Source organism: Hyperolius riggenbachi, chromosome 8 (genome assembly GCF_040937935.1).
Source record: "Hyperolius riggenbachi isolate aHypRig1 chromosome 8, aHypRig1.pri, whole genome shotgun sequence".
Classification (NCBI taxonomy): domain Eukaryota; kingdom Metazoa; phylum Chordata; class Amphibia; order Anura; family Hyperoliidae; genus Hyperolius; species Hyperolius riggenbachi.
This window is the reverse complement of record NC_090653.1, coordinates 44578664-44591789: the sequence shown is the minus strand read 5'-3', so window position 1 is coordinate 44591789 and position 13126 is coordinate 44578664. Positions and strand designations below refer to the sequence as shown.

Here is a 13126-nt window from a genome sequence, read left to right as displayed (position 1 = left end):
ATATTGCCGGGACAGAATCCGGCAAACTGCTGGAGTAGATGGTGTCCGGCAATGGAGGAATGCTAATGGCTGTCCCCAGTATAACCCTAGTTATCAAAAGAGAAAAGTAAAAAGCATGCACTGAAATGCTCATAGGCTTGAAGGAGTGTTTATTTATCTTTGTATGTGTCAGAGTGGTGCAACTAAATATTTTTAATTTAAAAAAATGTTTGGTTTGGGTCCGCTTTCAACTGTTGTAAAATAGGAAGAGCTGGGAAGGTCTCTCAGACAGTGCAGTGTGTGAGGGGAATTACTGTTGCTGAGGTAACCAACACACCTGCTGTATTAATAGCAGCAGACAATGAAGAGGAATTCAGCAGGGGGAGGTGCCATTCACAAATCATGTCTAGTCTGCACTCTGCATTGTAGAACTGCTATCAAGCACTTCTTAATCTGCAGCAGTTTAGGGATGGATTTGCACATTTCTTAAAGAGGAACTCCAGTGAAAATAATTTAATATAAAAAGGTGCTTAATTTTTACAATAATTATGTATACATGATTTAGTCAGAGTTTGCTCATTGTAAAATCTTTCCTCTCCCAGATTCACATTCTGACATGTATTACATGGTGACATTGTTACTGTGGGCAGATTATGTAGCTGTTCTGGCTTTAACAGACAGCTATAAACAGCCATTTCCTGTGTGTGTCATTGTTACATTGTGGCAGTTTGCCCAGAGTACCGTACGGTACCAGAGCCTCTTGTGGGAGGGGTTTCAGCACAAAATCAGTCATACAGCGCCCCCTGATGGTCTGTTTGTGAAAATCATTATATTTTTCATGTAAAAGTGGGTATCAGCTACTGATTGGGATAAAGTTCAATTCTTGGTCAGAGTTTCTCTTTAACTGTAGTGTGGCTCTAGAAATTCACGCTAAACTGGCGCTATCACCTAGGATTTAAGAAGGTTCTTATTATCATGCATAACTGTCCCCCCTGCTGGTTAAAACAGTTTAAGAAGAAAAAATACTGTTGGTAATTGTTTGATAAATCTGGCCCTGTGTTTCCTTGCACACAGCCTGCAGTGAATGAATGTGCAGAGCAGCAGGGTGAGTGGAGGGAATGATTGCGGTGCTGCAGCTGGGGCATTAGCAGGAAAAGGTGGTAGGATGTGTTTCGTGCTTCAGAAGTTGCCTGTCATTAGTAGCCATGTGCACTGGCTGCTGTAATACCAGAATGCCCTAGACTACTGATTATTTATCCTGATCAGAGTAATTAACCAATAATGCAGGGCAGTCTGCTGTTTCAGAAGCCAGTGGCACTGACATCTTCTGCAGCACTGTATAGAGTACAGAGTTCCATAACAGTTCCAGATCCTGATGACTCATTTTCCACAAAAATCCCTCAAAATGTGCAGCGACACGCTCGACGCCCCAACCCGTCACCCTACCCTTCAAAAAAATTGTGGGGTGTATCTGTAAATAATCAGCACCGGGTGTTAAATTTCCTAGGTACGCCACTGGTCACAGGATTTACCTGGTCGGCTCTATGGTATCCAGAGCCTACCCTCTGTTTATCAGACTATAGTTACAACCATACAGAGAAGGAGAACCATATAAAAAGTCCTGGCAGCCCAGAAGCACAGGTGCAGCAATGCAATGAAAGTAGGTGCAAAGCATAAATAGCAGGCAGCAGGAAATGCAAACCCATGTGCAGTTCCAGCATCAACACATGTATCATTGTAGCATGTCAATATTATATCATGGGCTAGCACCCAGCGGCTCACCATTCCAAAGATGACTGCATGAAGTTACCTCCGCAGTCGAGGTATAGCAACCTCCCAAGGCTGGCAGTGATAGAAAAGGAAGAAAGTCCCAGCTAGCATGGCAACTTCAGCTCCCGTTGGGGACTGTAGATGAAAAGACCTGGAAAGAATCAAGGCAGGAGCTGTGGTGAGCGAGCGGGGGTGGCAACTCCAGTGACGTAAGCCACTCGTAACAACTGCCTCCACCGGCCACCGCTGTTTGAATCTCCCACAGGCTGCGCAATGCGAGAGAGTGACTTCTTCTCAGCTGCTAGCTGCAGTGCTGCTCGGATACCACTTTTCACTATCTGGAACCAATTTGGATCCGGATACCCCTCTATCCGAACCGGGTCGGATATCCGGATCAAAAATTTTCCAATCTGAATCCGGGTCGGATATCCGACCCCAGTATCCGCTGGATTCGGATATCCGGATGGAAAACCGGAAGTGGCCTTTACATTGCTTTAAAAACATTTTTTAGGGTATATGAGGCATGTAGCATCATTATTTTGTAAAGGAAAACACTAATTGATGATGTGGGGACTTAACCCCCCCCCCCCCCCCCAAAAAAAATGGCTGTCAATTAACATCAGGACTAGGTTCCAGGAAGTGGTCGTACTGCCGCAATTGGGGCCTCCCCACAACTCGGACAGCACAGACACCTCCAAAGAAATTACACAGCAATAGTGTTTACATAGTTGACCATGGCACTTAGGTACCACGGCTCAGTAAAAAATTAGGAGAGGTTCCAGGAAGTGGTCGTACTGCTGCAGTTGGGGCCTCCCCACAACTCGGACAGCACAGACACCTCCAAAAAAATTACACAGCAACTATGTTTGGATAGTTCACCATGGCACTTGTAGGTACCACGGCACAGTTCAAAAATTAGGAGAGGTTCCAGGAAGCAGTCGTACTGCCGCAGTTGGGGCCTCCACACAACTCGGACAGCACAGACACCTCCAAAAAATTACACAGCAATTGTGTTTACATAGTTGACCATGGCACTTAGGTACCACGGCTCAGTAAAAAATTAGGAGAGGTTCCAGGAAGTGGTCGTACTGCTGCAGTTGGGGCCTCCCCACAACTCGGACAGCACAGACACCTCCAAAAAAATTACACAGCAACTATGTTTGGATAGTTCACCATGGCACTTGTAGGTACCACGGCACAGTTCAAAAATTAGGAGAGGTTCCAGGAAGCAGTCGTACTGCCGCAGTTGGGGCCTCCACACAACTCGGACAGCACAGACACCTCCAAAAAATTACACAGCAATTGTGTTTACATAGTTCACCATGGCACTTAGGCACCACGGCTCAGTAAAAAATTAGGAGAGGTTCCAGGAAGCGGTCGTACTGCCGCAGTTGTTTTTCCAACTTAGCATACAAGCGGTTCTCTCTCAACTTAGTTCATACTTTTTTCACATGAATACGATGTTCAGATACCGAAGAGGACAAAAATCAATAATCGTCAAGGTAAATGACCATACATTTCCAAAGGTACTCACGAGATATATCGTTAACAAAATCCTGGAATACAGCAGGGGCATTACACAATCCAAAAGGCATGACCAAATACTCATAATGACCATCTTTAGTATTAAAAGCAGTTTTCCACTCATCACCCTCTCTGATGCGAAAGATTGTAGGCACCTCTAAGATCCAGCGAGGAGAACGCCAGCGCATACCACTAAGGCTGCATCTGAAATGACCACCAGCTCAGTGTGTAGCACCTATATTGGTTTTCTACACACTTCGCATTCAATTCAGATGCAAATCATATGCAAATCTGCTACTACTTATCATGCAAACAGGAAACTCAGGAGGAGGGGCTGGGAGCAGCTAACCTAACAGTTACATAGTTACAAAGTTAAGGAAAGGTGGGGGGGAAAGGCTGCGCATTCCTAAACACATGCTGCAATTGAATGGTTAATCGCACAGGCATACACCGCCTCTGCCAGACTGAAAAATGCATGCCCTGCATCCAAGACAAGTGCTAACATTTATTAAACTAGGAGGTACTTTAGCTTCCAATATGGTTTGCATGCAAAGTATATTATACTAGACACTTGCGCCACGGTGAGGCAGACCTCCGGGCAAGTGACCTAACCTAAATTTAAAACCTTGGGAGCAGCTAAGCAGAAAAAAATGTGTAACTTACATTTGGTAGAACAGCAAGGAGAACGCCAGCGCATACCACTAAGGCTGCATCTGAAATGACCACCAGCTCAGTGTGTAGCACCTATATAGACTTTCTACACACTTCGCATTCAATTCAGATGCAAATCATATGCAAATCTGCTACTACTTATCATGCAAACAGGAAACTCAGGAGGAGGGGCTGGGAGCAGCTAACCTAACAGTTACATAGTTACAAAGTTAAGGAAAGGTGGGGGGGAAAGGCTGCGCATCCCTAAACACATGTTGCAATTGAATGAGTTTCCTGTTTGCATCAGACTTTATGCCCGTATGACTGACCCAGAGCCCAGCCCGTAACACCTGCACAATCTCCTACCTAACACAATACTAACAATACCCTGCAGGCAGATGTAGCATACAGTCTGACAGATAACTAACCACCAGACAGAACCTGAATACTTAGCAATGCAATCTGGGCACACAAGATATTTATATGTATACAGTATATAAGACAGTCACCTAAGGCCTAGTGGATAAGCCTATCCAGACCAGTGAATCCAGAGGCAGGAGAACCAGGAGCTCCCGGAAGCAGGAAGCAAGTCCAGGATAAGAACTTTCCAGAGGTATCATGATTCATAGTCAAGACAGGCCAAAGTTAGTCCAGGCAGAGTTCATGCAATCCGTGTCCAAGCAGGGGTCAATCCAGGCAGCAAGCAAAGCATAGTCAAGGTACAAAGCAAGGTTGGCAACAAGAATCCAGCAGGTATAATCATGGTTAGTTCAAGGCAGTGGTCGGCAACAGGAATCAAGCAGAAGTTAAACGTGGTCAAGGTACAAGGCAATAGTCGACAACAGGAATCAATATAGACAGTGAGCACTACCCAGTAACAAGCCAAAGCTAAATGCTATCACGAGCAATGACTGGGGGCGCTCACCAGGTTTAAATACTAGGACTAACCAATCAATGACTGGAAGCAGCTGCCTATTCTTTGAAGGACAATGGGCAGCTGAGCATTGTTTTCACTGCTGTGAATTTCTAATTTCAGCGTTCTGGAAATGTGACGAATTGTAAGGGCTCCATTATAAGCAGAAACTTCATACTGACCGCCGCCCACTGCATCCGCGCCTCTGACATGCTAAAGGATATTAGCGTGCTGGTTGGGGGTAAGTGATGCTACAGATCTTGCAGAGCTCTGCCTCATTACTAGAGAAGGTCAACGAGGGACTAGGGATTCCAGCTTTCAAATTTAAAGCAGAATATAACCCTGCATTTCAACTTAGCTCTAAAACATTATTTACAGCATATTATATGCAAAAAGCATTTTTTTTTTACTAGACCAGCATTTGAAGGGTTAAACACAGAGGTTTCAAGTTCCGTGGAGAGATATGCAGAAGTTCAGATTGTTACATTCTATTTAGTTAGATGTATCTATTGATAAATGTTACACACTCTTTGGCTGTCCTCCAAGCTCCTCCAAGTCACATTCAACACTTAGATACATTTATGTAAACAAAATGTATCTATTTCAGCTTCGGATGCGTCTGCAGAAATCTCCAGGAACTTTAAAGCCCTGTGTAACCCTTCCAATGCTGGTCTAGTAAAAAAAAAAATGCTGGTTGCATATAATATACTGTAAATAATGTTTTAGAGCAAAGTTGAAATGCAGGGTTATATTCCGCTTTAATTCAAATTCTATCAGGGGTGTAGCTGGAAATCATGGGGCCCCATAGCACAATTTTGATCTGACCCCACCTCCTTTTTTTTTTTAATAAGGTACCTTTGTGCTCCAGGTAGCCCCCCAGTATCAGAAGCTAGATATACCACCCAGTATTAGGTCACCTTTAGTACAGGTAGACGGATAATAAGTAGCTAGAGCCGAGGTACCTGCAGTATAGGTAGCCATAGGGGCCCCCTTAAAGTATAGGAAACCAGATTTTCAACCCTTCACTCAAAACGTATAGCTGATAATCATCATCATCGTAATATTTTTATATCACTTTTCTCCCTGAGGAGTAGAGATGTTGCGAACATAAAATTTGGGGTTTTGGGCGTATCTGGCGAACCACCATAGACTTCAACAGGCAGGCGAATTTTAAAACCTACAAAGACTGTTTCCAGCCACAAAAGTGATGGAAAAGTTGTTTCGACGGGCCTAACACCTGGACTGTGGCATGCCAGTGGGGCATCCATGCAAAAAATTCCACCAGAAATTACGGAGTTGATGCAAAGTCAGGTTTTAATCCCTAAAGGGCAGGAATCACATTATGCACAGCTCTGGGTGTCAGTGGGCTGTGGAGTGTCTCACACACAGTAATGCAATAGAATACAGTGAATTAATAATGCACTGGAGTGGTTCTGTGCCTGCAACCTAAAGAGACACTGAAGCGAAAAAAAAAAATATGATATAGTGAATTGGTTGTGTACTATGAATAATTACTAGAAGATTAGCAGCAAAGAAAATATTCTCATACTTTTATTTTCAGGTATATAGTGTTTTTTCTAACATTGCATCATTCTATAATATGTGCAGATTACACGACACTCAGCATTCAAAATGATTCTTTCAGAGCAGTCTGTGAAGTAATGACCTTTCCTCTAGCAGAGAAAAAGTAAACAGTTCACTTACAGTTGAGATAATGAAAGTCAGATAACAGCCCTCTCCAAGACTAAGACTTAGTCGGAGAGCTTAATGGCTTGTTTGCATAGAGATAACAACTGGAGTTTCTTAACTCTTCCTGTACTGGAAACAATTAGACTGATGTATCTGATCTTAATGTTTTATTTCTTAGCTGTGCTACACATACAAATCATAATATCATAATTTTTTTTCGCTTCAGTGTCTCTTTAAAGGTAACCTAAACTGAGAAGGATGTGGATTTTTCCCTTTAAAATAATTCCAGTTGCCTGACTCTCCTGCTGATCCTGTGTCTCTAATACTTTTAGCCACAGCCCATCAACAAGCATGCAGATTAGCTGCATGCTTGTTTCAGGTGTGTGAATCAGACACTATTGCAGCTAAAGAGATCAGCAGGAATGCCAGGCAACTGGTAATGTTTAAAAGGAAACATCCATATCCCTCTCAGTTAAGGTTCCCTTTAATGAGGCAACAGCAGTAGTGTGCACACAGCTCTGGGTGTCAGTGGGCTGTGGAGTGTAACACACACAAAAAAAACAACAACACAGGAGACTGATGTGCTAGCCCTCAAAAGGGGCTGTTTGGAGTGCTTTTACAGCAAGTGAGGAACAAGAACACAGGCCTAGCTAATGCTTTCCCTACTTATCTGTAGCAAGTCTGACCCTGCTACCACTAATAGTCAGCAGCCAGCAGAGAATTAATACAACTGCTTTTTCGATAGGGGGATGGGGGTCCGGGGGGGGGGGGGGGGGGATGGGTGCTAGCTGATTGGTTGCCATGTGTCTGCTGACTGTGAGGTAAGGGGTCAAAGTTTAGGTCAATGATGATGTATAGGGGGCGGGGCGAACACACCAAATGTTTGCTGTTCAGTGCGAATGCAAATAGCAGAAGTTTGCAGAATAATGTTCGCCGGTGAACAGTTCGGGCCATCTCTACTGGGGACTCAAAGCGCTATGACCATCCGTTCTGCAGTCTCATAGGCTCGGGAAAAGAGGTGGGTTTTTAGCATTTCCTTAAAGCTGTTAGAGAAGGAGCCTCTCGCACTGATTGTGGAAGCGAGTTCCATAGAGTAGGGTCTGCATAGGCAAAAACCAGAGTACCAAATGTTTTTAAGTGGATCCTGGGAATAACCAGATTCATCTTTTTGGCAGAGCGTTGTGTGCGTGGGGGACATACAGTGGGATGCGAAAGTTTGGGCAACCTTGTTAATTGTCATGATTTTCCAGTACAAATCATTGGTTGTTACAATTAAAAATGTCAGTTAAATATATCATATAGGAGACACACACAGTGATATTTGAGAAGTGAAATGAAGTTTATTGGATTTACAGAAAGTGCGCAATAATTGTTAAAATAAAATTAGGCAGGTGCATACATTTGGGCACTGTTGTCATTTTATTGATTCCAAAACATTTAGAGCTAATTATTGGAACTCACATTGGCCTGGTAAGCTCAGTGACCCCTGACCTACATACACAGGTGAATCCAATTATGAGAACGAATATTTAAGGGGGTCATTTGTAAGTTTCCCTCCTCTTTAATTTTTCTCGGAAGACTATCAACATGGGGGCCTCAAAACAATTCTCAAATGACCTGAAGACAAAGATTGTTCACCATCATGGTTTAGGGGGAGGATACAGAAAGCTGTCTCAGAGATTTCAGCTGTCTGTTTCCACAGTTAGGAACACATTGAGGTAATGGAAGACCATAGGCTCAGTTCAAGTTAAGGCTCAAAGTGGTAAACCAAGAAAAATCTTGGATAGACAGGAGCAACGGATGGTGAGAACAGTCAGAGTCATCCCAAAGACCGACACCAAAGACCTACAACATCATCTTGCTGCTGATGGAGTCACTGTGCATCATTCAACCATTCGGCGCACTTTACACAAGGAGATGCTGTATGCGCGAGTGATGCTGATTAAGCTTTTTCTCCACCCACAGCACAAACCGAGCCACTTGAGGTATGCTAAAGCACATTTGGACAAGCCAGCTTCATTTTGGAATAAGGTGTTGTGGACTGATAAAACTAAAATTGAGTTATTTGGGCATAACAAGGGGCGTTATGCATGGAGGAAAAAGAACACAGCATTCCAAGAAAAACACCTGCTTCCTACAGTAAAATATGGTGGTGGTTCCATCATGCTGTGGGGCTGTGTGGCCAGTGCAGGGACTGGGAATCTTGTCAAAGTTGAGGGTCGCATGGATTCTACTCAGTATCAGCAGATTCTGGAGACCAATGTCCAGGAATCAGTGACAAAGCTGAAGCTGCGCTGGAGCTGGATCTTTCAACAAGACAACGACCCTAAACACTGCTCAAAAACCACTAAGGCATTTATGCAGAGGAACAAGTACAATGTTCATGAATGGCCATCTCAATCCCCAGACCTGAAAATAATTGAAAATCTGAGTTGTGAGTTAAAGAGAGCTGTCCATGCACGGAAGCCATCAAATCTGAATGAACTACACAAGTTTTGTAAAGAGGAATGGTCCAAAATACCTTCAACCAGAATCCAGACTTTCATTGAAACCTGCAGGAAGCGTTTAGAGGCTGTAATTTTTGCAAAAGGAGGACCTACTAAATATTGATTTCATTTCTTTTTGTGGTGCCCAAATTTATGCACCTGCCTAATTTTGTTTAACCACTTGAGGACCGCCCCCAGCCGATGGGCGGCGGCAAAGACTGGGCCCAAACGACCGCAATACGCCCATCGGCGGGGGCGGCTGCGGGAGTGGCTATGCGGCGATCGCGTCATTCGTGACGCGATCAGCCGCCGGGGACTGGCTCCGCCCACCGCTCGTAGTAACCCGCCGGCCGTTCGGAAGCGCCGGCGGGTTACTAGCACCCGGATCGCCGCATGTACATAGTATAATAGGCTTTGTAATGTATACAAAGCCTATTATACTGGCTGCCTCCTGCCCTGGTGGTCCCAGTGTCCGAGGGACCACCAGGGCAGGCTGCAGCCACCCTAGTCTGCACCAAAGCACACTGATTTCCCCCCCCCTGCCCCCTGATCGCCCACAGCACCCCTCAGACCCCCCCCTGCCCACCCCCCAGACCACTGTTTGCACCCAGTCACCCCCCTAATCACCCATCAATCACTCCCTGTCACTATCTGTCAACGCTATTTTTTTTTTATCCCCCCCTGCCCACTGCCCCCTCCTGATCACCCCCCACCCCTCAGATTCTCCCCAGACCCCCCCCCCAGACCCCCCCCCCGTGTACTGTATGCATATATCCCCCCTGATCACCTGTCAATCACCTGTCAATCACCCGTCAATCACCCGTCAATCACCCGTCAATCACCCCCTGTCACTGCTACCCATCAATCAGCCCCTAACCTGCCCCTTGCGGGCAATCTGATCACCCACCCACACCAATAGATCGCCCGCAGATCCGACATCAGATCACCTCCCAAATCCATCGTTTACATCTATTCTCTCCTCTAAACACCCACTAATTACCCATCAATCACCCCCTATCACCACCTGTCACTGTTACCCATCAGATTAGACCCTAATCTGCCCCTTGCGGGCACCCAATCACCCGCCCACACGCTCAGATTGCCCTCAGACCCCTCTTTATCAATTCGCCAGTGCAATATTTACATCTGTTATTCCCTGTAATAACCCACTGATCACCTGTCAATCACCTGTCAATCACCCCCTGTCACTGCCACCCATCAATCACCCCATGTCACTGCCACCCATCAATCAGCCCCTAACCTGCCCCTTGCAGGCAATCTGATCACCCACCCACACCAATAGATCGCCCGCAGATCCGACATCAGATCACCTCCCAAGTGCAGTGTTTACATCTCTTCTCTCCTCTAAACACCCACTAATTACCCATCAATCACCCCCTATCACCACCTGTCACTGTTATCCATCAGATTAGACCCTATTCTGCCCCTTGCGGGCACCCAATCACCCGCCCACACACTCAGATTGCCCTCAGACCCCCCCTTATCAATTCGCCAGTGCAATATTTACATCTGTTATTCCCTGTAATAACCCACTGATCATCTGTCAATCACCTATCAATCACCCCCTGTCACTGCCACCCATCAATCACCCCCTGTCACTGCCACCCATCAATCAGCCCCTAACTTGCCCCTTGCGGGCAATCTGATCACCCACCCACACCAATAGATCGCCCGCAGGTCCGACATCAGATCACCTCCCAAGTGCAGTGTTTACATCTCTTCTCTCCTCTAAACACCCACTAATTACCCATCAATCACCCCCTATCACCACCTGTCACGGTTACCCATCAGATTAGACCCTAATCTGCCCCTTGCGGGCACCCAATCACCCGCCCACACCTCAGAACGTCCTCAGACCCCAGCCCTGATCACCTCGCTAGTGCATTACTTGCATCTATTTTCCCCCTCTAATCACACCTTGAGACACCCATCAATCACCTCCTGTCACCCCCTAGCACACCTACCCATCAGATCAGGCCCTAATTTGCCCCGTGTGGGCTCCTGATCACTCGGCCAAACCCTCAGATCCCCCTCAGACCCCCTTCCGATCACCTCCCCAGTGCATTGATTGCATCTATTTTCCCCTCTAACCGCCCCCTGAGACACCCATCAATCACCTCCTGTCACCCCCCTAGCACTCCTATCCATCAGATCAGGCCCAAAACATCCTGTCATCTAAGAGGCCACCCTGCTTATGACCGGTTCCACAAAATTTGCCCCCTCATAGACCACCTGTCATCAAAATTTGCAGATGCTTATACCCCTGATCAGTCATTTTGAGAAATTTGGTTTCCAGACTACTCACAGTTTTGGGCCCGTAAAATGCCAGGGCAGTATAGGAACCCCACAAGTGACCCCATTTTAGAAAGAAGACACCCCAAGGTATTCTGTTAGGTGTATGATGAGTTCATAGAAGATTTTATTTTTTGTCAAAAGTTAGTGGAAATTGGATTTTTATTGTTTTTTTCACAAAGTGTCATTTTTCACTAACTTGTGACAAAAAATAAAATCTTCTATGAACTCACCATACCGCTAACGGAATACCTTGGGGTGTCTTCTTTCTAAAATGGGGTCACTTGTGGGGTTCCTATACTGCCCTGGCATTTTAGGGGCCCTAAACCGTGAGGAGTAGTCTAGAAAACAAATGCCTCAAAATGACCTGTGAATAGGACGTTGGGCCCCTTAGCACACCTAGGCTGCAAAAAAGTGTCACACATGTGGTATCGCCATACTCAGGAGAAGTAGTATAATGTGTTTTGTGGTGTATTTTTACACATACCCATGCTGGGTGGGAGAAATCTCTCTGTAAATGGACAATTGTGTGTAAAAAAAAATCAAAAATGTGTCATTTACAGAGATATTTCTCCCACCCAGCATGGTTATATGTAAAAATACACCACAAAACACATTATACTACTTCTTCTGAGTACGGAGATACCACATGTGTGACACTTTTTTGCAGCCTAACTGTGCTAAGGGGCCCAAAGTCCAATGAGTACCTTTAGGATTTCACAGGTCATTTTGAGACATTTGGGTTCAAGACTACTCCTCACGGTTTAGAGCCCCTAAAATGCCAGGGCAGTATAGGAACCCCACAAGTGACCCCATTTTAGAAAGAAGACACCCCAAGGTATTCTGTTAGGTGTATGATGAGTTCATAGAAGATTTTATTTTTTGTCACAAGTTAGCGGAAATTGATATGTATTGTTTTTTTTTTCACAAAGTGTCATTTTCCGCTAACTTGTGACAAAAAAAAAATCTTCTATGAACTCACCATACTCCTAACAGAATACCTTGGGGTGTCTTCTTCTAAAATGGGGTCACTTGTGGGGTTCCTATACTGCCCTGGCATTTTAGGGGCCCTAAACCGTGAGCAGTAGTCTAGAATCTAAATGCCTCAAAATGACCTGTGAATAGGACGTTAGGCCCCTTAGCGCACCTAGGTTGCAAAAAAGTGTCACATGTGGTATCGCCGTACTCAGAAGAAGTAGTATATTGTGTTTTGGGGTGTATTTTTACACATACCCATGCTGGGTAGGAGAAATATCTCTGTAAAAGGACAATTGTGTGTAAAAAAAATCAAACAATTGTCATTTACAGAGATATTTCTCCCACCCAGCATGGGTATGTGTAAAAATACACCCCAAAACACATTATACTACTTCTCCTGAGTACGGCGGTACCACATGTGTGGCACTTTTTTGCACCCTAAGTGCGCTAAGAGGCCCAAAGTCCAATGAGTACCTTTAGGATTTCACAGGTCATTTTGCGACATTTGGTTTCAAGACTACTTCTCACGGTTTAGGGCCCCTAAAATGCCAGGGCAGTATAGGAACCCCACAAATGACCCCATTTTAGAAAGAAGACACCCCAAGGTATTCCGTTAGGAGTATGGTGAGTTCATAGAAGATTTTATTTTTTGTTACAAGTTAGCGGAAAATGACACTTTGTGAAAAAAAAACAATTAAAATCAATTTCCGCTAACTTGTGACAAAAAAAAAAAATCTTCTATGAACTCACCATCCTCCTAACGGAATACCTTGGGGTGTCTTCTTTCTAAAATGGGGTAATTTGTGGGGTTCCTATACTGTCC

The 13126-nt window shown here is 44.9% G+C and overlaps 1 protein-coding gene across 1 annotated transcript in view; it reads left to right on the top strand.

Moving 5' to 3' along the window:
- LOC137528777 (complement factor B-like) overlaps positions 1 to 13126 on the top strand; it is a 134084-nt gene that overhangs the window by 86093 nt on the left and 34865 nt on the right. The window contains exon 12 of the mRNA XM_068250348.1: positions 4961 to 5078. Within this exon, the coding sequence (XP_068106449.1) occupies positions 4961 to 5078 (118 nt within the window). The remainder of the gene's footprint in view (positions 1 to 4960; positions 5079 to 13126) is intronic.